General features: G+C 38.6%; 1 protein-coding gene and 1 pseudogene across 3 annotated transcripts in view; one reads left to right on the top strand and one right to left on the bottom strand.

The window, feature by feature from the left end:
• CCDC87 (coiled-coil domain containing 87) overlaps window positions 1–22,500 on the bottom strand; it is a 1,578,580-nt gene that overhangs the window by 803,021 nt on the left and 753,059 nt on the right. For all 3 annotated transcript variants that reach the window (XM_044087903.1, XM_044087902.1, XM_044087904.1), the window contains exon 12: window positions 18,631–18,747. In XM_044087903.1, coding sequence (XP_043943838.1) covers window positions 18,631–18,747 — 117 coding nt within the window. The remainder of the gene's footprint in view (window positions 1–18,630; window positions 18,748–22,500) is intronic.
• The window catches only part of LOC122815425, a 1,814-nt pseudogene continuing 76 nt past the window's right edge, over window positions 20,763–22,500 (top strand).

Raw genomic sequence — 22,500 nt, 5'->3', positions numbered from 1 at the left:
AAGTACCCACACCATTTAAAGAAATGTATCAGCCTACATATATAATAGATCACCTGCAAGAACAGAACAAGAAGAAGGATGGGACTTGCACACTAAAATATTGCAGCCTGAAAGCCTTATGTACTAGACGGTAGCGATACCATCACAATGTAAAACATCTGCAAAGTAGAAAGGGGAAGTGAATATCAGAACTAAATTGTAGGGATCACTCACTGAAAGAGTGTATTCTAAGGATGTGAACTTAGGAAGTCTAGAAAGTGCACATTCTCAGCAAAATTCCAAATTTTCTATCAAGCTAAATCTGAAAGCCCCAGAAACAGAACATTCTAGGCAGTAGATGAGGGCTGAGGAGGAAACACTTACCAGTGGCAAAAATTTTGTAAATATACGACAGAAAGATCTTTAAGGGAAGACTCTAGGCAACAGATATCTATATTGCTACATTTTTGGGCTCCTATGAGCTGACTACCAGCTGCTCCCAGGGCCACTCATTATTCACTGGGTCTAACAAAACTGACTTAGCCATCCTTGTATTAGTTCTAACCCACATTTGGGGCCTCTAAGGAGATCAAGGCTTCCTGGGTCAGCAGCATCACATTGTTACTGAGGAATGTTTCCTCTTAAGAAACTGCCCCTGGCATGCATCCACAGAATCCCAGGGAAAGTTGCGCAATGGATTACTCTGGTGTGTCATCCAGTCTTCATGGGCAACTCTTCCGCAACTCTGTCCCACTGTGAAGCCCCCCCCCCCATATCCCCAGGCTCCATTTGGAATCGTCCACAAAACTGCATCTGATTGTGTACAGCACACCCCCCCCCCGAGAAGGATACTTTCATCCTTCCTGTCTATGCCATCAAGCACCTGAGTACTATTCGATCTTGGGTCATCAAGGCTGCAGTCAGGAGTTAATCCCTCTATGCCACTGACAGAAGCAACATGTATCTATAGGAAAATAAATAGTAGATCTGGAAACAAAATATGCTTGGATAAACCCCTTTCAGAGGGAAAGCAACATAAAAAAAAGTGAAACAGTGGTGTTCATTTGCCATGAAATAAAGGGAAAGCAATATAAATGAGTGAAAAAGCAAATGGTGGTATATACTGAGAGAGAAGATAACTTTGAACAGAGCCCTAATGATATTCTTGTTAAGCTACAACAGAGGAACTTTATCAAAAGGGTTTTATGCTTACATAAAGAAAGGGAACAAGGAACATCAAATACAGCAGAGGTTGCAATTGACAATAAAGAATACCAGTATGAGTTGCTTTTCTATTAGAAAAGTTAGACACTGAGAACCCGGTGCCTATGTTGATAGGAGAAGAGACAGTACTATCTACCTTATAATAGTCTGACTTTGAGGAAACTTTAGAGTTGTCTTACCTTCAGGTAAGCCATTTAAATTTCAAGACACAGTAGAAAGGTGAAACTTTGTAGAAAGTACGGGAAAGTGCAGCTAGAGTTGTAGGAAAGAAGCTTTTTACCCATGCTTTCAGTTACAAAAACACTGCAGTAAAAGCCCATGGTAGGGCTGTACATAAGCTTGTGTGTGTGTGTGTGTGTGTGTGTGTGTGTGTGTGTGTGTGTGTGTGTGTGTGTGTGTGTGTGTGTGTGCACGCGCACGCTACGGTCAACTTTTGTGATGCCTATACCAAACCTGAAACTGTTGAGGGCCTGCAAGAATCGTGTTGTAAAAAATATATATAGCTCCGTGAGTGTAATAAAAAGTCTCTATAACAGGCAAGATAAAATAGTTTCATAGGCAACACTGTTTTCCTGAAGACCACAGTACAATGAATTTACTGATAAAAGCAGACAATGTGAGTTAGGCAATAATCTATAAGTAAACTCTTTAGAAATAACATGCAGCAATGACAGTAAATACAATGTCTGCACACAAGCAAGAGATCAGAAGACATAAATAATGCAACAGTATAAAATACAGACTGTGCGCACAGCAGAGATTACCATCCATCTAGGTGCTTTCAGTGCAGAAGGGACATTTGTTTTAGTCAAATGTGCAGCTGAAAGATTTGAGCAACAAAAAGTGCTTGTAATTTTCCCAAATAACTAAGAATGACTTCAGTTTCAGGGAGGCATGATAATCCCTTCTCTTCAACATTTTATGTAGATTAACATAAGATGTTAAAGAATACCAGAATCACAAATCAAAGCTATGTATGAAGTAGTGAAGATATGGTTCAGAAAAGGATCATGGGGAGTCAAAAATGGCAGTATAGCATTGGTCCCAAAACCTAATGGAATCATTTGGGACAATAGTGATTTCAAGAGGATAAAAAAGAAGTTATATACTCACGATAATACTCCACCTATGTTGTCCATTTTCATTCTTCCTCAACAGTTGGGTTTGAATCTGACTCGGTCATTATTTTATCTCATGGCCACTATAAAGCTCTTGAGCTCTTCCCTTACCCATAATGCACCAAACCCAACATACCTCAGATGTTGCTTGCTGGTTGACATAATGTAAAAAATATTATCATAATATTCCTGACAGAAGAAGCCATTATCTGGAGCTTAACAAAACATAAGGAACAGTGGTGTATTTATGAGTTTGTGTTCTTCCAGAAATCAACTGTGAAAAAGGTTGGGGGTTGGTAGGAGGGGAGTGGAGGAAGAATGAAAATGGACAACACAGATGGAACAATATAGTCAGTACATAACTTCTTTATCTGATGTTGTCAATTTTCATTTGGTCCTCAACAGTTGGGACACAGTCCACAGCTACCTAAAATCCTGAGTGGACTCTAAGGAAAGATATGAGCACAGTTGAGCCAAAGGCTGCTCTTCCCTTCAAAACAAGATCCAGTTTGTAATGAGTAATAAAAGTACGAGGACTGTCCCAAGTTGCAGCCACACACGTCATCTGTGAAAGCCCTAGATAGAAACACTGAAGAAGTAGCCATGGACCTAGCTGAATGGAATCTTAAAGGTTTTGGTAAGAAGAGATCCAGCTTATTGTCGACAAATGATATGATAAGTGATATACAATCCATCAGTCATATGGCTAAAGTTACCTTTGTAACTGATTTACCCAATTTAGAATCTGCAAAGGAGACAAATAATTGATCTGTCTTTTTAATGTATTTTGTTCTATGTAAGTAAAAATGTAGTTGTCTGTGAACATCCAAAAAGTGCAACATATATTCACCTTTGTAAATTTAGGGAAGAAAACTGACAGATTAATGGACTGGTTGATGCTAGATTCTGACACCACCTTAGGAAGGAAAGGAGGATTGGTTCGTAATGTTACTCTATCCCTATGAAAAATCAAGTAGGGAGGTTTAGGACACAATGCTTGAAGTTCTGAAATCCTTCTAGCAGAGGTGATGGCCACCAGAAAGATAGTCTTACAGGTCAGAAACTTAAGATCACATTTTGCTTCTTGTTCAAAGGGGGAATGAATCAAGGCCTGCAGTACTAAATTTAAGTCCCATGGAGGAGATGTTTTTTTTATAAGGACATCTCAAAAGAAGGGTACCTTTCAAGAAGGCCTTACAAAGTTTAGATGAAACCAGGGTGGAGTTCCCAAATCCAATGTGAAAATTAGAGAATTCTAATGGTTGAGGACCCCAGTTCCTTCACTGAAAGTTGTTACAAAAAATTCAAGGACACTTTGTACAGGGGCTGAAAAAGGGTCAATATGTTTCTGAAGCACCCAAAAAACAAAACTCTTCCATTTACTTCTGTAAAGTTTTCTTGTAGAAGCTTTATGGGAAGATAAAACTATATATGACAGACAGGGGAAGAGAGCATAGGCTGTCTGGCTATTAAAGGAAGTGAGGAACCACACCGTCAACTTTAGGTTTCAGATATATGGGTGAATAATGCCTGTTGGATGAGACAGGAGGTCTGGAATCGGATCCAGAATCCAAGGTGGGTAAATTAGATGAGGCCAAAGAAAGGGGAACCAAATCTGTCAAGGCAAGTAAAGTGCAATGAGGATGACTTTTCTCTTTAACTACAAAGCTTTCTGCACAAATTTGGGGATCATGGGAGTTGAGGGGATATGCATAGAAAAGACCAGGGGGCAATTGTGTAGTACAGCATCTTTTGGTAATTACCCCAGTGGGGGGATTAGGGCAAAGAAGCTGTTACACTTGTTGTTCAGGGGAGATGCTAAGAGATCACAGCAAGGTTGGCAACACTGGTGAAAAATTATTTCTACAACCTTCATATTGAGTGACCGCTCATGAGGTAGTAGAATGGATCTGGTCAACTTGTCTGCTGTCATGCTGGACTTCCCTGGCATGTACATTGCTATCAGAAAATGGTTGGATTAAATCGCCCATTGCCACACTCTGAGGACTTTTTGACAGAAGAGATAAGACCTGGTCCCTCCTTGTTTGTTGATGTACCAAACTACTGACATATTGTCTGTCTGAATTGTGATTGTCCAAAAAGGGAGAGAGTTTTGGAAGGCCTGCAGCACTAAAAGCACTGCTCTCATTTCCAGGACATTGATGTGCTGGTTGGCCTCGTCACATGACCAAGTGCCTTGGACTGTTTTCCCCAGGAAGTGCTCTCCACCCAATATGGAAATTGTCCACTGTCACTATGGCCTTGGGCTGAGGGAGAATTAAAGGACGGCCTTGTAGAACCTGATCTGATTGAATCCACCACCAAAGAGTCTCTTTCATGCCTGAGGTTTTCTTATTTATTATGACATGTTTGCATAGAATTGACCATTTTGTTGCTAACATCCACTGAAGAATTCTCATGTAAAATCTTGCTACAGGAACTAAGACTATAGCCACCGACACTGATCCCAAGGCTTGTTGAATCAATTGGGCTGAGATTGTGGGACTGCAAATTATTTTTCTGACTTGATAACTGATAACTTGGACTCTTGAGAGAGGAACAGAAGCTGTCACTGATACCATGCTGACATTTGTTCCAATAAATTCCAATGCTTGAGATGGTTCTAACTGAGATTTGTTGTAATTTATGGTTATCCCAAGATGGGAGCAAGTCTGGAGTAACTGATCTTATGCTTTTATTAGTAGATGCCTGGTCATAGTGGTAATGAGCCAGTCATTCGGGTACAGAAACTCTCAGAATCCCTGCAGTCTGAAGTGAGCTGCTACCACTGGCATGCATTTGGTGAACACCCTGGGGGCTGTGGTGAGGCCTAAGGGCAGTGCTCTGCACCAGTAATGACTGGATCCCAGCTAGAAGTGTGGATACCTTCTGGGTTGTTTGTTCATTTTTATGTGATACTATCCATCCTGAAGGTCTGTCAAGCACATCCAGTCATCCATGCACAAGAAGGGCAGAATGGACTGAACCGTGACCATCCAAAACTTTGTGTGTCGAACTAAGTTGCTCAAGTTGCTGAGATCCAAAATCGGTCTCCAGTCCCCTGTTTTCTTTGACACTAAAAAAATCTTGATTAAGTTCTGCATTCTATTTGGCTTGGTGAAACCTCTTGGATGACTCTTTTTTTCTAGCAACTTTTGTATTATTAGTGCTGCTGCTTTCATCTGACTGGGTGGAACATCAGAAATTTGCATACAGATAGAGACAGAGGTGGAAGGGAAAAGGAAATGAAATAACCTCTGGAAATAATCCTCTGCATCCACCTATATTTTCTGATGTCTAGCAAGGCTCTCTGGTGCAGGGATAATCGACTCCCAATTGTCTCCAGTGAGGGACAATTGGGCCTGTTATCAGGAGCACTGGTAGGGTCTGTCAGAGAAGGAATCTCTAGATCCTTGGTTCTATGGGACTCCTCTGCCACATCAGTGGCATCTTCCATTTGAGTTCCCCTCTCTGCCCCTGGGGAAACTATCTCCACGTGGATCTTGGAAAGAACCCTGGGACTTTCTGAACCATATATTTTGACCACCTCATTGATTTCTAGAGAGGGTTCTTTGATGAGTTGAAAAATGTACTCCCACTGCAGAGAGGCTCATTCTATCTTGCTCACACCTGGAGAGTGTGCCCTTTACCATAGGACCAAACAACAAACTGCCATCAAAAGGTGCTCTGACGAAGAGGACTTGAAGGGCTCCACAAAATCACACAAGTGGATCCAGGCATACCTCTTAATGGAAATGCCTGGACCCACTGCCGTTGAGGTACCTTCAGCTGTATGAGAGATAAGCCTCATAGACGAATTAAAAATGAATTTTAGGACTGCCAACTGTGAGGCCACAGAAGTCTGAGACTGAGCAGCAGTGGTCCCAGAAAGGGATTTTGACAGTTCCTTTACCAAGTCTCTTTGTAGTCTTGTAAAGTGCACCAAGTATCAAAACCAAAACTGGACACAACCACCACGATGTTATAAAACCAGTATTTAATGTCAAAGTAAAACAAAATGAGATAAAATAAGCGCTTTCACATGCTACACAGGCATGCTTCTTCAGATTTCACAAACACATTTTCAAACAGTTCTTAAGTACTAACTGCACAACCAAATAATTGAATAATGGATACAATAATTTAATTCAATAATTGATTGATTGAGCAAGCAATATTTTAAGGCAACCAGCTCCTGGTTGAAAGCCAGATATAAAGTGAATCATATATAATGAAATGTGTGTATGTGTATCCTGAATACAAAAAATACAAAAAATACAATGTGATAAGTAGTATAAAGTAATAATAATTGACTAACTAAAAATTGATAATTTAAACAAAACACAACACACACACACACACACACACACACACACACACACACACACACACACACACACACACACACAAAACACAATTTGCAACATCATATTACGCTATCCGATGTAAAAATATATTAAAGTGCACCAAGTAGTTCAACAACCTACGGGCAAAGGGCACTGAAGAATACACACACTTTCCAAATCTGTCCAAAGCCCTAGACCCCCTGTTAGGGAGATGGACAGAGGAACTCTTCTCTGCTAGTTTGTTCTTGGTGGCAACTGCCATGACCATAAACTCTCTTCTTACAGTTAGTACCACTGTCCGATCTGGTCTTTTACGGACTGGCTCAGCTGTGTCTGGCTCCTTACACACCCACCTAGAGATCAATTCAATCAGTTTGTTGGCAGGCAGAGTTACCCAGAAGGTAGATGGGCCAGACCCAAAGGACTTTAAGAATTTTGATTTCTCTGGGAAAGGGTTATCGGTAGGCCAACCACCTCTTTGCTTAAAAATCTCAAGGAGGTCTGCAAATGAGACATCTTTGGGTAGTTATCTTGGGGTCCCTTCCCCTTCATCAAAATCAGTGTCTTCGGTAACAGACTCCTGAGGGGAGTTCAAGTGCCTCCTCTTGCACTTCCTCTTTCTAGGAACTTCTCTGGTGCAGTGCTCTAGAAAAGTGTTGGAAGAGATAGCAATAACCTGCAGGGTAACCTGGAGGCTTTTGGGTGGCTGCTCCTGAGGTGGAGTATGATGGGGCGGCACAGAGACACATGGAAGCCAGAGGGAAGTTCCAAGGGGGGTAGGAACCATTCGTCCTTTGGAAGCAGAGAACACTCTCTCCACCACCTCAAAGGCAGAATGCTCCAGGGAGAAGGAAATCAACTGAGCTGAGAAGCCATGCTTTCACTCCATCAGCTCCCCCTTCCACGAAGGCAGCCCACCAAAGGAGGAGGTCATAACTGAACTGTCCAATGCCAAGGTTCAGAGGAATGAGACAGCTCCAAAAACTTCGGAGTCGACTCTAATGCCTCAGGTCTGACCAGGGACACATTGGCTCCAAAAGTCATTCGGTTCCAAAACCATTGGAGCCAGTGCACTCAAGAGAAACCCTCAGACTCAATGATACTAACAGCCTCAGATCCAATCCAGATGGTCCCGGGAGACTCGGATCCAAGGGCTCCAAAACGATAGGTCAGATCTGAGAAAAAGCCAAGATTGATGGAGTAGTACAAACAAGGGCTTCCTGATCTGAAGGGGTAGGAGCCGGGAGAACTCCAATCTGCATCTGTGCCAAGAGAAATTTTCTCATCATTCTGTTCATATCAACCTCGGTCAGACTTCTGGAAGAATGAGAAGATGTTGCTGATGGCAACCTACAGTGACAGCGGGACTCAACATATGGGAAAGGTACTCTAGAGAGTACTAGGTCTAGGGAAGGGGAATATCTGCTCCTGGGCAAAGGCTTTAGATCCGAAGAGCTAGGATGTCAGGAAGCAATTTCTGACTCCAATGTTGGCTGAGCTTCAGCAGTCTTCGGATCCAACTTGTGTTTTTTCCATGGTGGTTCTGTGGTAGGATCCGACAAGGAATTTGAGGATCCAGAAGGCCTAGAAAACTTAGCCAAAAGCTCCTTAAGCTTAGGTTTGGGGGGCTGAGCCCTAGAAATAGCCTCTGAAAAAGATTCAGAATTAATTTATTTTTTCTATCAAGGATTAATTTATTTTTTTCTATCTGTGATTGCTTATGGCTTGATGTCCTTGCAGATGGAACAATCTACCTGTAAATGGTCTGGACCTAAACAGTAGACACACAAAGCATACGCATCAGAAACAGGCAACTTGTGCCTGCATTTCTTTCACTTTTTAAAGCCAGAAGGACCCTTTTCCGACATTTTGAAATATTCGTTATTACCTATAAAATCTTAAATTTTTCTTATTATTTCCTCTCACTTCTTACCATAGTTGGTAAGCTCTTCCCCCTTTTCCTCTTGCATGTTTTTAGTTTAATTCTGGTTATCATTGCTGGTGTTTTTTCTCTTTTTGAACTTTTGCTAGTTGTTTGTTAATAAAACTTATCTACCACTCTACTCAAACTTTCAAGAGTTCAAAGCGAACACGTCCAAACACAAAAGCAGCAAACGAGATCTGAGTTATGTTAGGGGTTTATTTTAAATCAAGACGGATGTGTTGGTAAGGCAAATGGAGCTAACAATTCAAGGACTAGAATTATAGATCCGTCTGAACTGGTTTTTCATTCTCAGCAAGAAGAGATTTTAAAGGACTGTCTGACTACTCCTTCTAAACCGTTTGGATACAGTGTTTTTTTGGATGGTAAAGAGCTGGATATGAGCCTTTCTGAGCCTTTTGCTAATCTTGAAAGAAGCCTGCTCAAACTCAAATGTTTGCAATGGGATATACTATTTTTCAAAAATAGTATTTCTGCTGGAAGGGTTCCGAAAGGTTTACGCATCACAAAGATGCCGATTGGTACGGACTTGCCAAAACAGCTAACTGACAGATGGGTTGAGCTTAACCAAAAAATGAGTATGGAATATATGCCCATTCTGATTGACTTTAACAGGCAGAAGATTTATGAACTAAATGAAAATATCACTAAGAATTATTTTAGACTTAAGGAAGAAACAACGGTAGAAAATTTTGATGCAAAGTTTTGTTTGATTCAAGATAAGTTGAAAAAGAAAATGAGATCTTAAGAAAGAGGAAACCAAAGACATTTGAGACAGTTTGTGCAGATTATGAAAAGGGAGTGGTGTATCCAGGAAGTGAAACGAAAGAAGTGAAAGCAAGCAGCCCACGCCATACAGAGAAAAATCAAGCATGTAATGTTTCTTCAGTTCCAGTAATGGAAGTTAGGAGGTCTGAAAGATTGGCCCAAAAGGAAATAAATGATAAGGGCCATGACAGAGTGAATTTTAATATTAACAACAATGGTGCTGGGAAGAGAAATACAGATCATTTGACACCCTGGATTTTTCAGCCTGTAAATATTTATCATGATATAGGCATGGGCGAGAGAACATGGGCTCGAACAGTGGCATATTCAGGGGTGGAAAAGCCATTTGCAGGCAAGCAGTCAAACAGCAATCTGAATTAGAAGGGGCAAACAAGAAGTACAAAGAATTAAGAGGTATGTCTTTTGAATGTTAGTTTAAAATAATTAACCTGTCACAGAAGCCTTTAAATAATATAGACATTCAAGTTTTGAAGAATGGGTAGACAGTTGTGCCAGCAGCTAGAGCAGATGTATGTGATGTGTTAAACACTATGTCAGAAAATTAAATTTAAGATGTATTTTTAAGCAATATAACAGAAGTATGAGTGGTTTGGTTAAACCAAGCTGTTTTCATCCTCCTTTAAGGCTAGAATTGGAGGCCTTTTTGGTTGCAACTGAAAGGCAGCTAAGAGATTTAAGAGACAATCCCAAACAATGATTGTTTAATTTGACTAGAGAAGAGAATGAAGTGGTTAGAAAGTTAAAAGACGATCCTGACATTTTAGTTACCGAAGCTGATAAAGACAATGCCCTTGTTGTTATGAACAGAGATTTTTATGTCAACAAGATGAATCTGATGCTGTCTGATGATATGATTTACAAGAAAGTTGGCTTTGTAGATATTAAGAAAGCCTATATTTGTTTTGATTCCCTACTAGAAGAATGGCTATGCAATGATTGTAAATATTGTCATTATTTAAAATTAGATGCTAGTGATGTCATTATTAACAATACGAAAAATTATGTTCAGGGGTATCATTCCTGCAAATCTCAGTTTGTTGTTTACTCAGTGATATGCTCAGCCTGTCTTGCGTATTATGTGGGCAGGATGACAAGAGAGGTAAATAGAAGGATATATGAATATTTACATGCTATTGAGGCTAGAGATGTTAATAATGCATGGGGTAAGCATTATTCCAGCACTAGCTGTAAAGGTTCCACTAAGTTTTTAGTTCTAGACAGTGTCTTCATTTTTAAGTAGATTAAATGATGAAGATCAGCTCAGACTAGAGGGAATATTGCTGGCAACTAAGACCGGATGATAGCAACCCTCCAGGTTTAAATGACAAACAGAATTTTAAAAAGTTTCTGACAACGAGAAGGCTGAGACATTGATGCAGGTAGAAGTAGTTTCATCATCAAATTGATGTGTCAATTCTTTAATTAAAAGAACTGATGTGTCAATTATTTTAATTATCTAATAGATATGAGAAGATTTTAATTAGTGGATATATAAAATGTGTTAGTTGCTTGTGATTCATTCAGTCTGAAGACATCTAATGTTAGACGAAAGCACTTACTGAATGCATTTTTTTTTAAATTAAACTGAGTTTTGTGGGGGAGGGGTTTGGCTGTTTATTTTGGTCGTTTTGGTTATTAGTATGTTAGGGATTGGTTTATTATGGGTAAAGGAGGAGCTCAAGAGCTTTTTAGTGGCCACAAACTAAAATAAAGGCTGATTTGGATCCAAGGGTCTGAGCCGAACTCAACTGTTGAGGAAGTAAGGAAAATTTACAACATCAGATCAATATCTCATTCAGATAGCTGGTCAAGACCTTGGACTGAAGAAATCCTAGAAAAAATGAAGAAGGCAAGAATGGCATTAAATCAGTTACAGACATTTGATGCATGGTACCAGCTTGGCTTGACCCAACACAATGTGTATGGCTTACTGGGGACATACAGGTCATCCATTAGGTATGAAACTGATCTATTCAAACATCTACTGTTATGGTAAGTTTACTTATGCAACTGTACTATGTTCATCATTAAAGCACTGCTGCAGTAGCAAAAAAGCTATATGAGATGATTGCCAAACCTTAGACAGAACAGGTGAACTAACCATATTTAAAGCTTTGCAGTGTTTAGTGAAAGTATGTACAAAGAATAAAGTTTCTATCTCTAGAATAACCCTACAGTTCATTCATTTACAAAAGGCTCTAGACATAACCTATGGCTTTTGAGGAGTGTGACTTGACATTCTGAGGGGGGCCTTTCCCATGGTGAGAATAAAAGAACTGAATAACCTGAGATAACCATCTGGATATGGTTTCTTTGGAAACTGATAGAATTATATAAAGTAAAACTGTTTTTCCCTCACAGAAATTGCATGTATATGAATTGGTAAAACAGCTTTTCTCATAGTAACAGCATGTATTGGTAAAACTGCTTTCTCTCATAATAACTGTGACAAAAGGGGTAACACTGCTGTCTCTCATAATAATTGTGACAAAAGGGGGTACTGCCAGCACAACTAGCTGGAATTTTGTAATTAATTATATGTTATTTGTAAATATGAAACTAATTTATACAAGATGCTAGTGTTACAAATGTATTAGAACTGTATGTTATGTGTATATCAAACTGCTTGGTACATACGTGTGTGTTGAAAGGGTATTTGTAAAGTGCTGTGTTTGAAATGTAACTACAGTGTGCCTACTGCAGAGAATAGAAATGTGCATGGACTATTGTAACTGTTTAAATGCATCTGTTTTAACAGAGGAAACTGGAGGGTTAACCTCAGTCCAGCAAACTTTAGAAAAATATCTGAAATTAAATGACTTTATAGGCTAGGCCATAAAAATGCTATTTCACAGGTTTCAATGCAGCCAGAAACATAAAGCCTGGACTAGGAGGCTTTCTGTATTGTCTCTGGGATGAACTAATCACTACTCTGAAAGCAAGAAGGAATGCAGTTGTTTTATGACTTCCAGCACCTGCCAAAGATCTGAGCAAAAGCCCTTGTATGTGTATTTTTACAGGTAGGTGCTAAGTCCTGCCAGCATCAGCAATGGGGGTTTTACCTGGGAACTAGAAGTCAGATGACAAGAAATTATGTCATTCTGTAAGCTATCCCAGCAGTAATATTTTAGGTATTATTTTGAGAAGTCTGTTAGTGAAGCAGAGCATTCTGTAGTCTGTCTTGCACCTGACAAGAAGAAGAAGAACCATTCACCACATCACCTGCCTTCCTCTATTAGTAAGCTTTTAGGGTATAGTAATTCTCCTAGATGCACCCAGGAATGTAGTGAAGCTTAGTTTAGATATTACTTTTATTTATTTATTTGAGACTGTCCTTCAATGTTGTTTTAACTATTTCTTGTGATTCTGAACTCTGGTGTCACTGTATTTTCTTGTTCTTTTATTATTTATTATTAAATATATTTAAACCTTTCATTGTGGCTGATCTTTGCAGAGATATTTATGTTTGAGAGTACTTGCATATTTATTTGGTGACACTGTGTGGGCCACTCCTAATAGCCTTGCTCTTGATCAAACTACCATTTGTATTTATATTAATATTACACAATAAAATTGGACACCCTTTATTAAGGGCCTTAAGGTAACAGGCAGGAGTGACTGTTGGCAGAGGTAACTACCTTATAGTCTGGGCAGAAGGGGGCATAACCAGTAAACCTGTGCCAGCCTTTCCCGGGTGTGTGTGTGTGTGTGTGTGTGTGTGTGTGTGTGTGTGTGTATGTGTGTGTGTGCGTGTGTGTATGTGTGTGTGTGTGTGTGTGTGTGTGTGTGTGTGTGTGTGTGTGTGTGTGTGTGTGTGTGTGTATACACACGCGTGTAAATCAAACTTCAAAGAGTGTATGTGTCAGCTACTTGGGCAGGGGCATGAAGCACTGGTTGACAGAGAGGGTGCTGGAGCTCTTGGATTGGTCACTCAACTGACATCTCAACTCTGTAGCTGTCCCTGTGGGGAGTCTTTTTGGGGATCTGAAGAAAGGTAGTGGGACCAGCCCCGGACTGACTGTGTTCCCTGTCTGCTCTTAAGGGAAATTGCCCATGATGCAGAGAGCTGCATCTGGAAATACTGTGTATGTACCTGTTATCCTCCCAGTGACTTTCCTCGAACAGGTGCTATTGGTGAAGTTTGAAGCTCCTTGATTACTGGCCAAAAGGTGGGATATCCACGTAACATATTGGTTGACAGTGTGATATTTTTTTAGGAATTGTGTAAAAAATGCAGGAAGAATTAACAAGAATGTGCTTAAATAACATATTGTTTTTCTAAAAGATTAGCTTAGCAGAATGTGCTTGTGTAAAACAAAAAACTATTATTCTTCTGAATGTTTTTGTTAGGAATTGTATAAAAATGCAGGAAGAATTAACAAGAATGTGCTTAAATGACATATTGTCTTTCTAAACGATTAGCTTAGCAGAATGTGCTTGTGTAAAACAAAAAAACATTATACTTCTGAATGTTTTTGTTGTTTTTCCTTCACAAGTAACAGAGGTTTGGTAATCATAATAACACCATGATATATTTTTAGAATAGCATGTGCTGCATTGACTTAACAGAATGAGCTTGTGTGGAACAAAAATATATTATACTTCTGAATGTTTTGTAACAAATGGCATTAACAATAGCTTGTTGAAATATCCTAAACAGTTGAATATACACAGATATTCAAGCTAAAGAGAAATTGCTAACACATCAGAAAAAGTTACAACTATCCTATCAATGCCAGTGAAAGAACATTTCAGCATGTTAAGAACTGGCTTCCTCTGGATGAGCATGGCTAACACAGTAGAAAAATTTACAGACTATCCTATCAATGAAAAAATATTTGTGAAGGAACATTTCAGCTTGCTGCAGGAACTGGTTTTCTCTGGACTAAGATAATAATACAGACAAAAAAGGTTTCAATACATGAAAGGAATGTTTTCATCAAGCACAAAGTTTTAAAACTATAAAAGTGGCTACAAAGACTTTCGCGGTGGACATTTTTGTAATCTGTGTCAGCTGTGGAAGTGCAGTGCATCTGACAGTTATGTCTGTGTTATAAAGAAAATGTTTTAATCTCACAGTAGTACTTGTTCAGCTTGTTTTAATAAATTATCTCTTATTATATGAATATACAGTTGTACAGTCTGTGTACATGCTGTTAATTTCAAATTTAACAGAAACTGATTGCTTTTTTTCTTTAACTTCAAAAGAAATGAAGAGGAGGTACGAAAATCCAAAATCGTTTGCCTTTTCTAGGTAGTATCTGAGTTGTCTTTGGACATCCAGAGAATTCTTTCTCCTCCCTTTTTAGGCTGGGGAAAGAAAATAGGGAGATACACAGATTGATTTAAAGTAAATTATAAAAACAACCTTAGGCAGAAATGAAGGATTAGTTCTAACACTCAACCTGTCTTTACGATGAAACAAAAAAGAATGTTAGGACATGAGGGCTTATAACTCAGATAGTCATCTATTCTAAGTCAGAGCAAGTGAGCAAAGCCATTTTTCAAGTAAGGAATTTTAAGAAACTTTGGGGAAGAGCAAGCTGCTGGTTCAAATGGAAGTAAGCTAAATTCTCCAATAGAAAATTAAGATCCCAGGATGGAGTCACCTGTTTTCTAGGGGATCTTAGAGATAAAACCCTTTTTAAAAACTGCACGACTTGGAATAAAGGAAAAAGGTTGACCTAATGGAAGACAAAGAGATGGTTGAAAGATGTACCTTGATACAAGTATAAGACAGATTAGATTAAGGCAATTCACAAACGTATTAGAGTACCTCAGGAGCCTGAGCTGAGTTCTGGTCACTGCTATGGCACCAATTAGCTAATATCTTCTGCTTAGCCAAATTTGATTTCTAGTGGCAGTTTTACTAACTTCCTTTAATGACTGTTGCACATCTTCAAAAAAAAAGGTGCCTAAATGGGATCATAAACCTATCATCCAAGCAGTCAGGTGTAGGTTCAGAATGTTCGGGTGGATAAGAGATCCCTTGTCCTTTGTGATGAAATCCACTCTGTCAGGAAGGTTTTGGTAATCAATTCTGGACAGTTGCATGAGAAGGAATAATCAAGGTTGTCTGGGTCAAAAGGGAGTTACCAGCAGTATCTTGAGATAGTTCTTTTTGATCTTTAGTAAGACTGTGGTAATCAGAGGAAACAGGGGAAGGCATAAAGGAAATTTTCCACCTATAAAAAGAAAAGGTATACATTTTCCAGGTCTGGTTACAAGGGATTCTGGCGCAGAACTTCTGTAGCTGTCAGCTGTGAAAGGAGGCAAACAGACGTACTCGAGGAGTACCTCAAAGGTTGACAATCTCCTGGAAGACCTATGGGTGTAACATCCATACATGAGGGTCTGTCCTGGGTCTGTTCAGGGAGTGTGCTCTGATGGGATGTATGTGATGCATGTTACCTAAAAGGAGAGATTCTGCTGAGTTACCACATCCCAGACAACCATGGCTGGTTTTGCACTGGCAGTATGTTCTGGCTCCCCCAGTCTGTTTATGCACCACATCATTGCAGTGCTGTTTGTACTTATCAACAGTGGTCCTAGAGTCTACAGAAGATTCAAGGATTTTAATGCATTTATCAGGGTCATCATTTCTTTGATGTTGATGAGCTTTTCCTGAAGTGGCGATACCAAATCTCCAGAAAGTTAAACCCTTTGAAAACTGCTCCAATGACAAAGTCTAAGGCATCTATTGTGAAGACTGACTTGGAATGGATGGGGAAGAGGGAGACTTGGATTTCATTAGATCATATTTGCCCACCACAGGAGCTCCTTTTTGATGAAGTTCAGAACTGGAATAGGAAAGGAAAGAGGATGCTAGTGTTGAATCCAAACAAATTTGAGGAACCACTGAATCCTTCTCATACGAAGTCTACCTAAGGAGATCACAAAAATAACTGATATCATGTAGCTAGAATTCTGAGGATTTTTTTTTTTTGCTCTGGAAATGAACGGTGAGCCCAGTCTAACAACTGCAAATGGTAAAAAAAAACTTTTGCAGGATGGAAGTATGCCATCAGGACAGACGTGTCTAGGAGGCATCCAAAAAATGTTAACTTGTAAGATAGATCTAGGGAAGATTTGCCCAGGATTTAGTTTCCCTCAAAAAAAGAGAGATGCTTGTGTGTCTTGACTGGAGTCTTCTAAGATGAGGTAATCATCCAGGTAAGGGTAAATTTGGATTCCCTGAAGTCTGCAGAAGACAATTACTGGAGTCAGACATTTTGTAGAGATCCTTGAAGTTCAAAAGTTAAGTTGTAAATTGAAAATGTAGCCCATACACACACAAATTAAGTAACACCTGATTTTTTTTGTGAATTAAAATAGATATGCAGTCTTGAGGTCTAGTGTTACTAAAAAAGAATGGGAGGGAGGAAGAGAAAAAAAGACTGTAGAGGCAACATCTTGAACCCTAGAATGGCTCATAGGGTATTCAGAACTGAAATATTAGAAAACTGGTTTCCATGTTCCTTGTTACTTGGGTACAAGAAAAATCCTGGAGTTAAAAACTCTTTTCCTGCTGGTTAAGTGGGATAACATCTTGAGATAGCATTTCTGAAAGAATCTGGGGAAACACTACTTTCTTGGAGAAAGAGGGATTTCTGAATTTGGAGGGATAGTCTCCCTCTACCATTTGCAGTGCTTTTGAATTATTCTTATTAGTACCCAATAATCAGTTGTTATTTGTTTCCAGAAGTGCAGGGAAAGAGACAGACTGCCTGCTATTTTGTGGGGGGCTGAGGTGGAAAAGGAAGGGAGAAGAGGGAGTGTTTAGGTGATCCATACCAACTACTTGTAAAACCACATACAGTACTCACAAGCTCTGAGATAAATAGATAACTCACTCATTTTAAAGCCATGGCTCTGTTTTAAATAAGGGTTCTGTAGCAAATAAAGCACTGTCCTGACTCTTATAAGTGTGAAATAAATTACACTTTCCATAAAAGTCCCATGTGACAAGAAACAGGGCATGCTGACTTCTGAATGGTATGTTCTAATACCCCAGATGTTTTCATTGATGAAGGTTCATGTTGTGATTAGATTCTATATCTGTGTGTGTGTGAATATATATATATATATATATATATATATATATATATATATATATATATACATACATACATACACACACACACACACATATATATATATATATATATATGTGTGTGTGTGTGTATATTTATAGATATAATATACATATATATATATATATATATATATATATATATATATATATATATATATGTGTGTGAGTGTGTGTGTGTGTATAGATATAATATACATATATATATATGTGTGTGTGTGTGTGCGTGTGTGTGTGTATACACACACGCACACACACACACACATACACACACACACACACACACTCACACACACTCACACAGACACACACAGATATACATATACCTATACCTCTCATATACATATACATATATACATGCATTTGTTTACCACAGTAGTGCATTGATCTCAGTGAAGCATTTGCAGGCACAGCTCAGGTGAAAAGGATCACATATGAAATGAACATAACATATTTACAGACAGAAGAATATGCTAAAAAATATACACATATTTACAGATGCAAGAATATACTACAATATTTAGTTCAAGAAGCCATTTACAATGTCAATGTACTGTGCAAACTCTGTATAAATACATGCAAACTGCCAACTATACATGACATGTCATTAGCATGATACACCATTGTGAATCTCAGTATGTGGATTGCAGACATTGTAAACTGTGCAATATATGACTGCACACAATGTTTAAGAGTACAATGGCCTCAACATATGATAGATATGTAAGAATGAAGGTACTCAACTGTTTCCTTACCTGAATAATGTTCTTTGACTCATTGTTACTCCAAAAATAATAAAACATTAACAATTTTTTTCACAAGAAAACTTAAGTTAACATGTTAGTACATTTTTCAGTAAGACTATCTAAATAAATTGCCTGCAGTCAGACAAAAATCAGTGTGGAACTATGAGCCTATAACTTGGAACATTTATAAATTAACAAATAGTGTGATGTAGTCTTGTGAACACATCAATTTTTATGTGCCAAATGGGAAAAAAAATCAAAGAAATAATTTTACAAGTACTTACACAATATAGGCAATAACTACAGATAAAAGGTTACAAATGACACTGTTATTACAAACTATTTTAATTTGTTGTACTTCAGCCATACTACATTATTTAAAATTTATTCTTACCTTATCAAATCTCAAGTGATCCACTGAAATACTTTTCCTTAGCTCCTCATAAATTTCAGAAAGTTCAATTCTTATTAATAGATTTCTGTCAAGCCACTTTACAGTCGATGGTTCAATCTGTAGGAAAAAGTAAAAAATACTTTCACTCTTTTTACATTTCTTAGTAGCGTTTACTTTATTTTAAATAAGACATATTTTCACTTATTACTTAAATGTTATTTATCCAACCCTTAATTGAAGTTTATACACCGTGTTATTTTATCATTTTTTTCTTAAAAATTTTTCAATAAAAAGCTTTTTGAAAAAAAAAGCTTACTTTATTTTTAGAACTCACTTTATCTCTGTTTTACTTGTAACAATGAGCAGAGATAACATTTGTGTTTACTGAATACAAGCACAGATTTAACAAGCAAATGTTTAGTTCAACAAATGGTGATTAAGATGACGATCTTTTCAACAAGCAGTAAAAAAAAACATTAGTTAGACAAACAAAAACATTCTGTGTCTATTCAAAACCACTAATGTATTTCAAAATATGAGTTCTATTCTCCAAACTAAAACTTATTTTTAAAGGAGAAGATAAAAATAATGTTGTCTTGCCTAAACAGCTTTATCTACATTAGCCAAAAGTTTTTGTGCCACCTGATTTAGTTCATACTTTTCTTTTATAGATGATGTACCTTAAATGTGGCTACTGAGTCCTCCAGTGCAGTTGCAGCAAATTAACAATTTTATTTATTTTTATTTTATTTTTATTTGTATTTCTTTACCGGGATAGGACACTTATCTCCAGGGAACTTTTCCAGACTTAGCCCAAGAGTGCTGTCTGGTTATGTGGTTTGCTCAGAGTAACACAGTTTCACCACAAGACCACAATAAATAGCTTAACAGCTCAGATCTGAAGAAGTTTTTAATAGTAGGAATGAAAGTGCTTATCAGTGATTATATGTGAATAAAGCTATTTTAAGTTATTTTATTTTTGTGTGGTATATTTTGAATGTGAGCTTGTGTTCTGCAGTACAGTTTTGTGTTTACTGACATTTATTTATTTATTTGACATTTGCTTACCAGGAGAGTCTGATTAGGATAATACACCATTTTCAGAGGAGACCTGGGGAGAAAAGCTCCACATTGACATAATATGGTTATAGTTAAATAAAATTATTACAAAGCATAATACAGAGGAATGGCATATTAACTAAGACACAATATGGTTATAGTTAAATGAAGTTATTACAAAGCATAACACTGAAGAATGTCATAATAACACAGTAAAAAATTCAGCTTCTGCTAATACAGGGCAAACCTATACATACGTAGTACAAATATTTAAACAGCTATAACAAGACGAAAAAGAACACTGTCAACAAAGTACTCACAAGTTGCAGTTCATTCAAATGTTATTAAACACATTGAGTAAACTCTTTGGAATGGAGATGACCAGATAATAGTAGTCTGTGATATGGTAAATGCACATGTAAAAATTTTAGGACTTGTGTCTTCTGGTGAATTTTAAGGTTTGGTTTCTTTATGGATCCTTATGCTCATTAAGCACACTGTAACTCCCCCCTTCTGCTCAGGCCGTGGTGGTGTGTGTTGAGGGGAGTCTATCCTTTGCCTCTACCTTCATTGGCTACTGGCATTGTTGCAAGGCCGAGGATCTGGGCCAGAGGTGCAGACCAAGCATAAGGTGTGTGAAAAGGGGACCAGAGGGAGAGCTTGTCTGATGGTTGTGCGATAACAGGGACAGTCATGCCACTGAGGCACTTTGTATTTCTAGCCATCACTAATCTTAATCCCTTGTTCCTGTTGCAGTGTTGGATCTTGTTTATTGTTGTAGAGATTTGCCGATTGAAAGAAGAAAAACCTGTGGCATACCAACTGCTACCTTTGACACCCCACTCCCAGTATCCCAAGTGTGACCTACTGTGAGCTATTATGATACATGTAGGCAAAGCAGGACACTAATTTGGTATTTCATGGTGGCCAGCAGAGGAATGTCAGAGAAAGTTGACTGCCATTATGTCCTTGTCTTTGACTGTTATTTTTTGCGGTCCTGTCAGGTTACTGATTTCATTCAATGGTGTTCTAAAACCTGGCATTCCTTGTGCGTTGGGAGTGTGTTAATCAAAATGGGTGTTAAAGCATTTACCTACAGTTTCCCAGTTCACTGCCAGGAGGTACTAGGAAAGCTGAACATTTTACACAATGAATGGTACTTCTGTGATGTAACTATCTTTGCACAGTGCAGACTTTTCAGAGCTCATAAAGTAGTATGGACAGCATGTAGTGAGTTCTTCAGTTCCAAACTTAGTAGTTATTCAGAAGATGATAGGAAGAGCATACTGGATTTGCATCATGTAACTGTTAGGCTTTACACCCCTTTTACACTATGCTTACACTGCAACCCTTTCTATTAACACTTAGAATATTATTGATGCCTTAGTAGCAGCAAGCTATATGCAGATGTTCAGTGTAGCAAGTACTTGCTCAACGTTCATGAAATCTGGTATTTATGGAATACCTGCAATACTCAGCAAGACAAAATGCCAGAAAGTGCTCAAGAGAACAGTACAGCTTTTAACTTTGCTTCACAAAAAGGCAGTGTGTCTCCTGTATCTTCAGAGTGTAGTATGAGAGAAAGAACTATACCTGTTTCTACAGAATCATGCCCCAAACATAAGTGCTACATTGTGATGTCACCTGAAAGCCCAGTCAAATGTGACATACAAATGTCCCCTCAAGTAATCAATTCTTCATTTTCATATTCTGAGAGGAAAAGTCAAGCTGAAGACTTCTCTTTATCCTTCCCATGGACCTTTCCATTTAGAATTGACTGAAGGCTTTCATCAGAGAAGCCTAAACCAAATGAAGGTTCTCAGCCTTTGGAAGAGGCTGGCCCTTCTGAAGCTGCCAGAAGAGTGAGTATGCTGCTCGTGTACGTAAAAAATCATTTTCACCCTTGGTGACTGAGAAAGATGTGAGGGTCAAAGCTGAAAGGTTAAGCGATGAAGAGGTTCATGAGGGGGTGTCATAGCCTGTCAGTGCTTCCCAGAGTTCTTTGAGTGATCAGCAGACTGTTCCATGTAATAAATATCCTCAGGAAGACCTACTGATCAGCACACAGTCCTCCTCTACAGGTTCAATAGATGAGGGTGTCACAGAAGCTTGTCAATGCTCCAGGGTACGTCCACTGCTGGAATAGTTGTTGAAGATTATGACAGGTTGGAAAATGTACAGTACCCTTACCAGCTTTACATAACTCCTCTTGAGTACAGAGTGACCCAGTCCCAAATGCTCTGACTGACCTTTCCAGTGTCCAATTTGTGGTGTGAGGTTTACTCGTATTTAGAACCTAAAACAACATATGCTAATTAATTCATGGAATAAACCTTTTCATTGTGAACACTGTGGAAAAAAATTCACCAGGGCATACTCACTAAAGATACGCCAGCTGAAGCATGAAGGTAAATGCTGTTTCCGGTGCCATATATGTAATGCCACTTTCACTTCCTCTGGGGAGTATAAGTACCAGATACAGGTTTAATGGCACAACCTGTGGCGTCATGTTCATCAACTCTGGAAATTTAATAGTACATCTGAAGAGCCCAAACCATGAAGTGTCAGAGTTAGCAAACTATTTCCAGAGCAGTGACTTCCTAGTATCTAACTACCTGAATCATGAACAACAGGAGACACTTGGCCAGTATGATCTAGGTGACCATGGCTTTGAAAGTGGTTCCTTTGTGCAGATGCCAGTCTATCACAGGTTTCACTGACTGAACTGTGAAAGCACTTTCTCTTTGGGGCCACTGGGAGAGCTAGCAGAAAAAGACGAGGCGGATGAGGAGGAAGAAGCACCAGAACAAC

The sequence above is a fragment of the Protopterus annectens genome, chromosome 11.part0 (assembly GCF_019279795.1).
Source record: "Protopterus annectens isolate FY-2018-M chromosome 11.part0, PAN1.0, whole genome shotgun sequence".
Classification (NCBI taxonomy): domain Eukaryota; kingdom Metazoa; phylum Chordata; order Ceratodontiformes; family Protopteridae; genus Protopterus; species Protopterus annectens.
The sequence above is the reverse complement of the archived record's forward strand: the minus strand, read 5'-3'. Positions and strand labels throughout refer to the sequence as shown.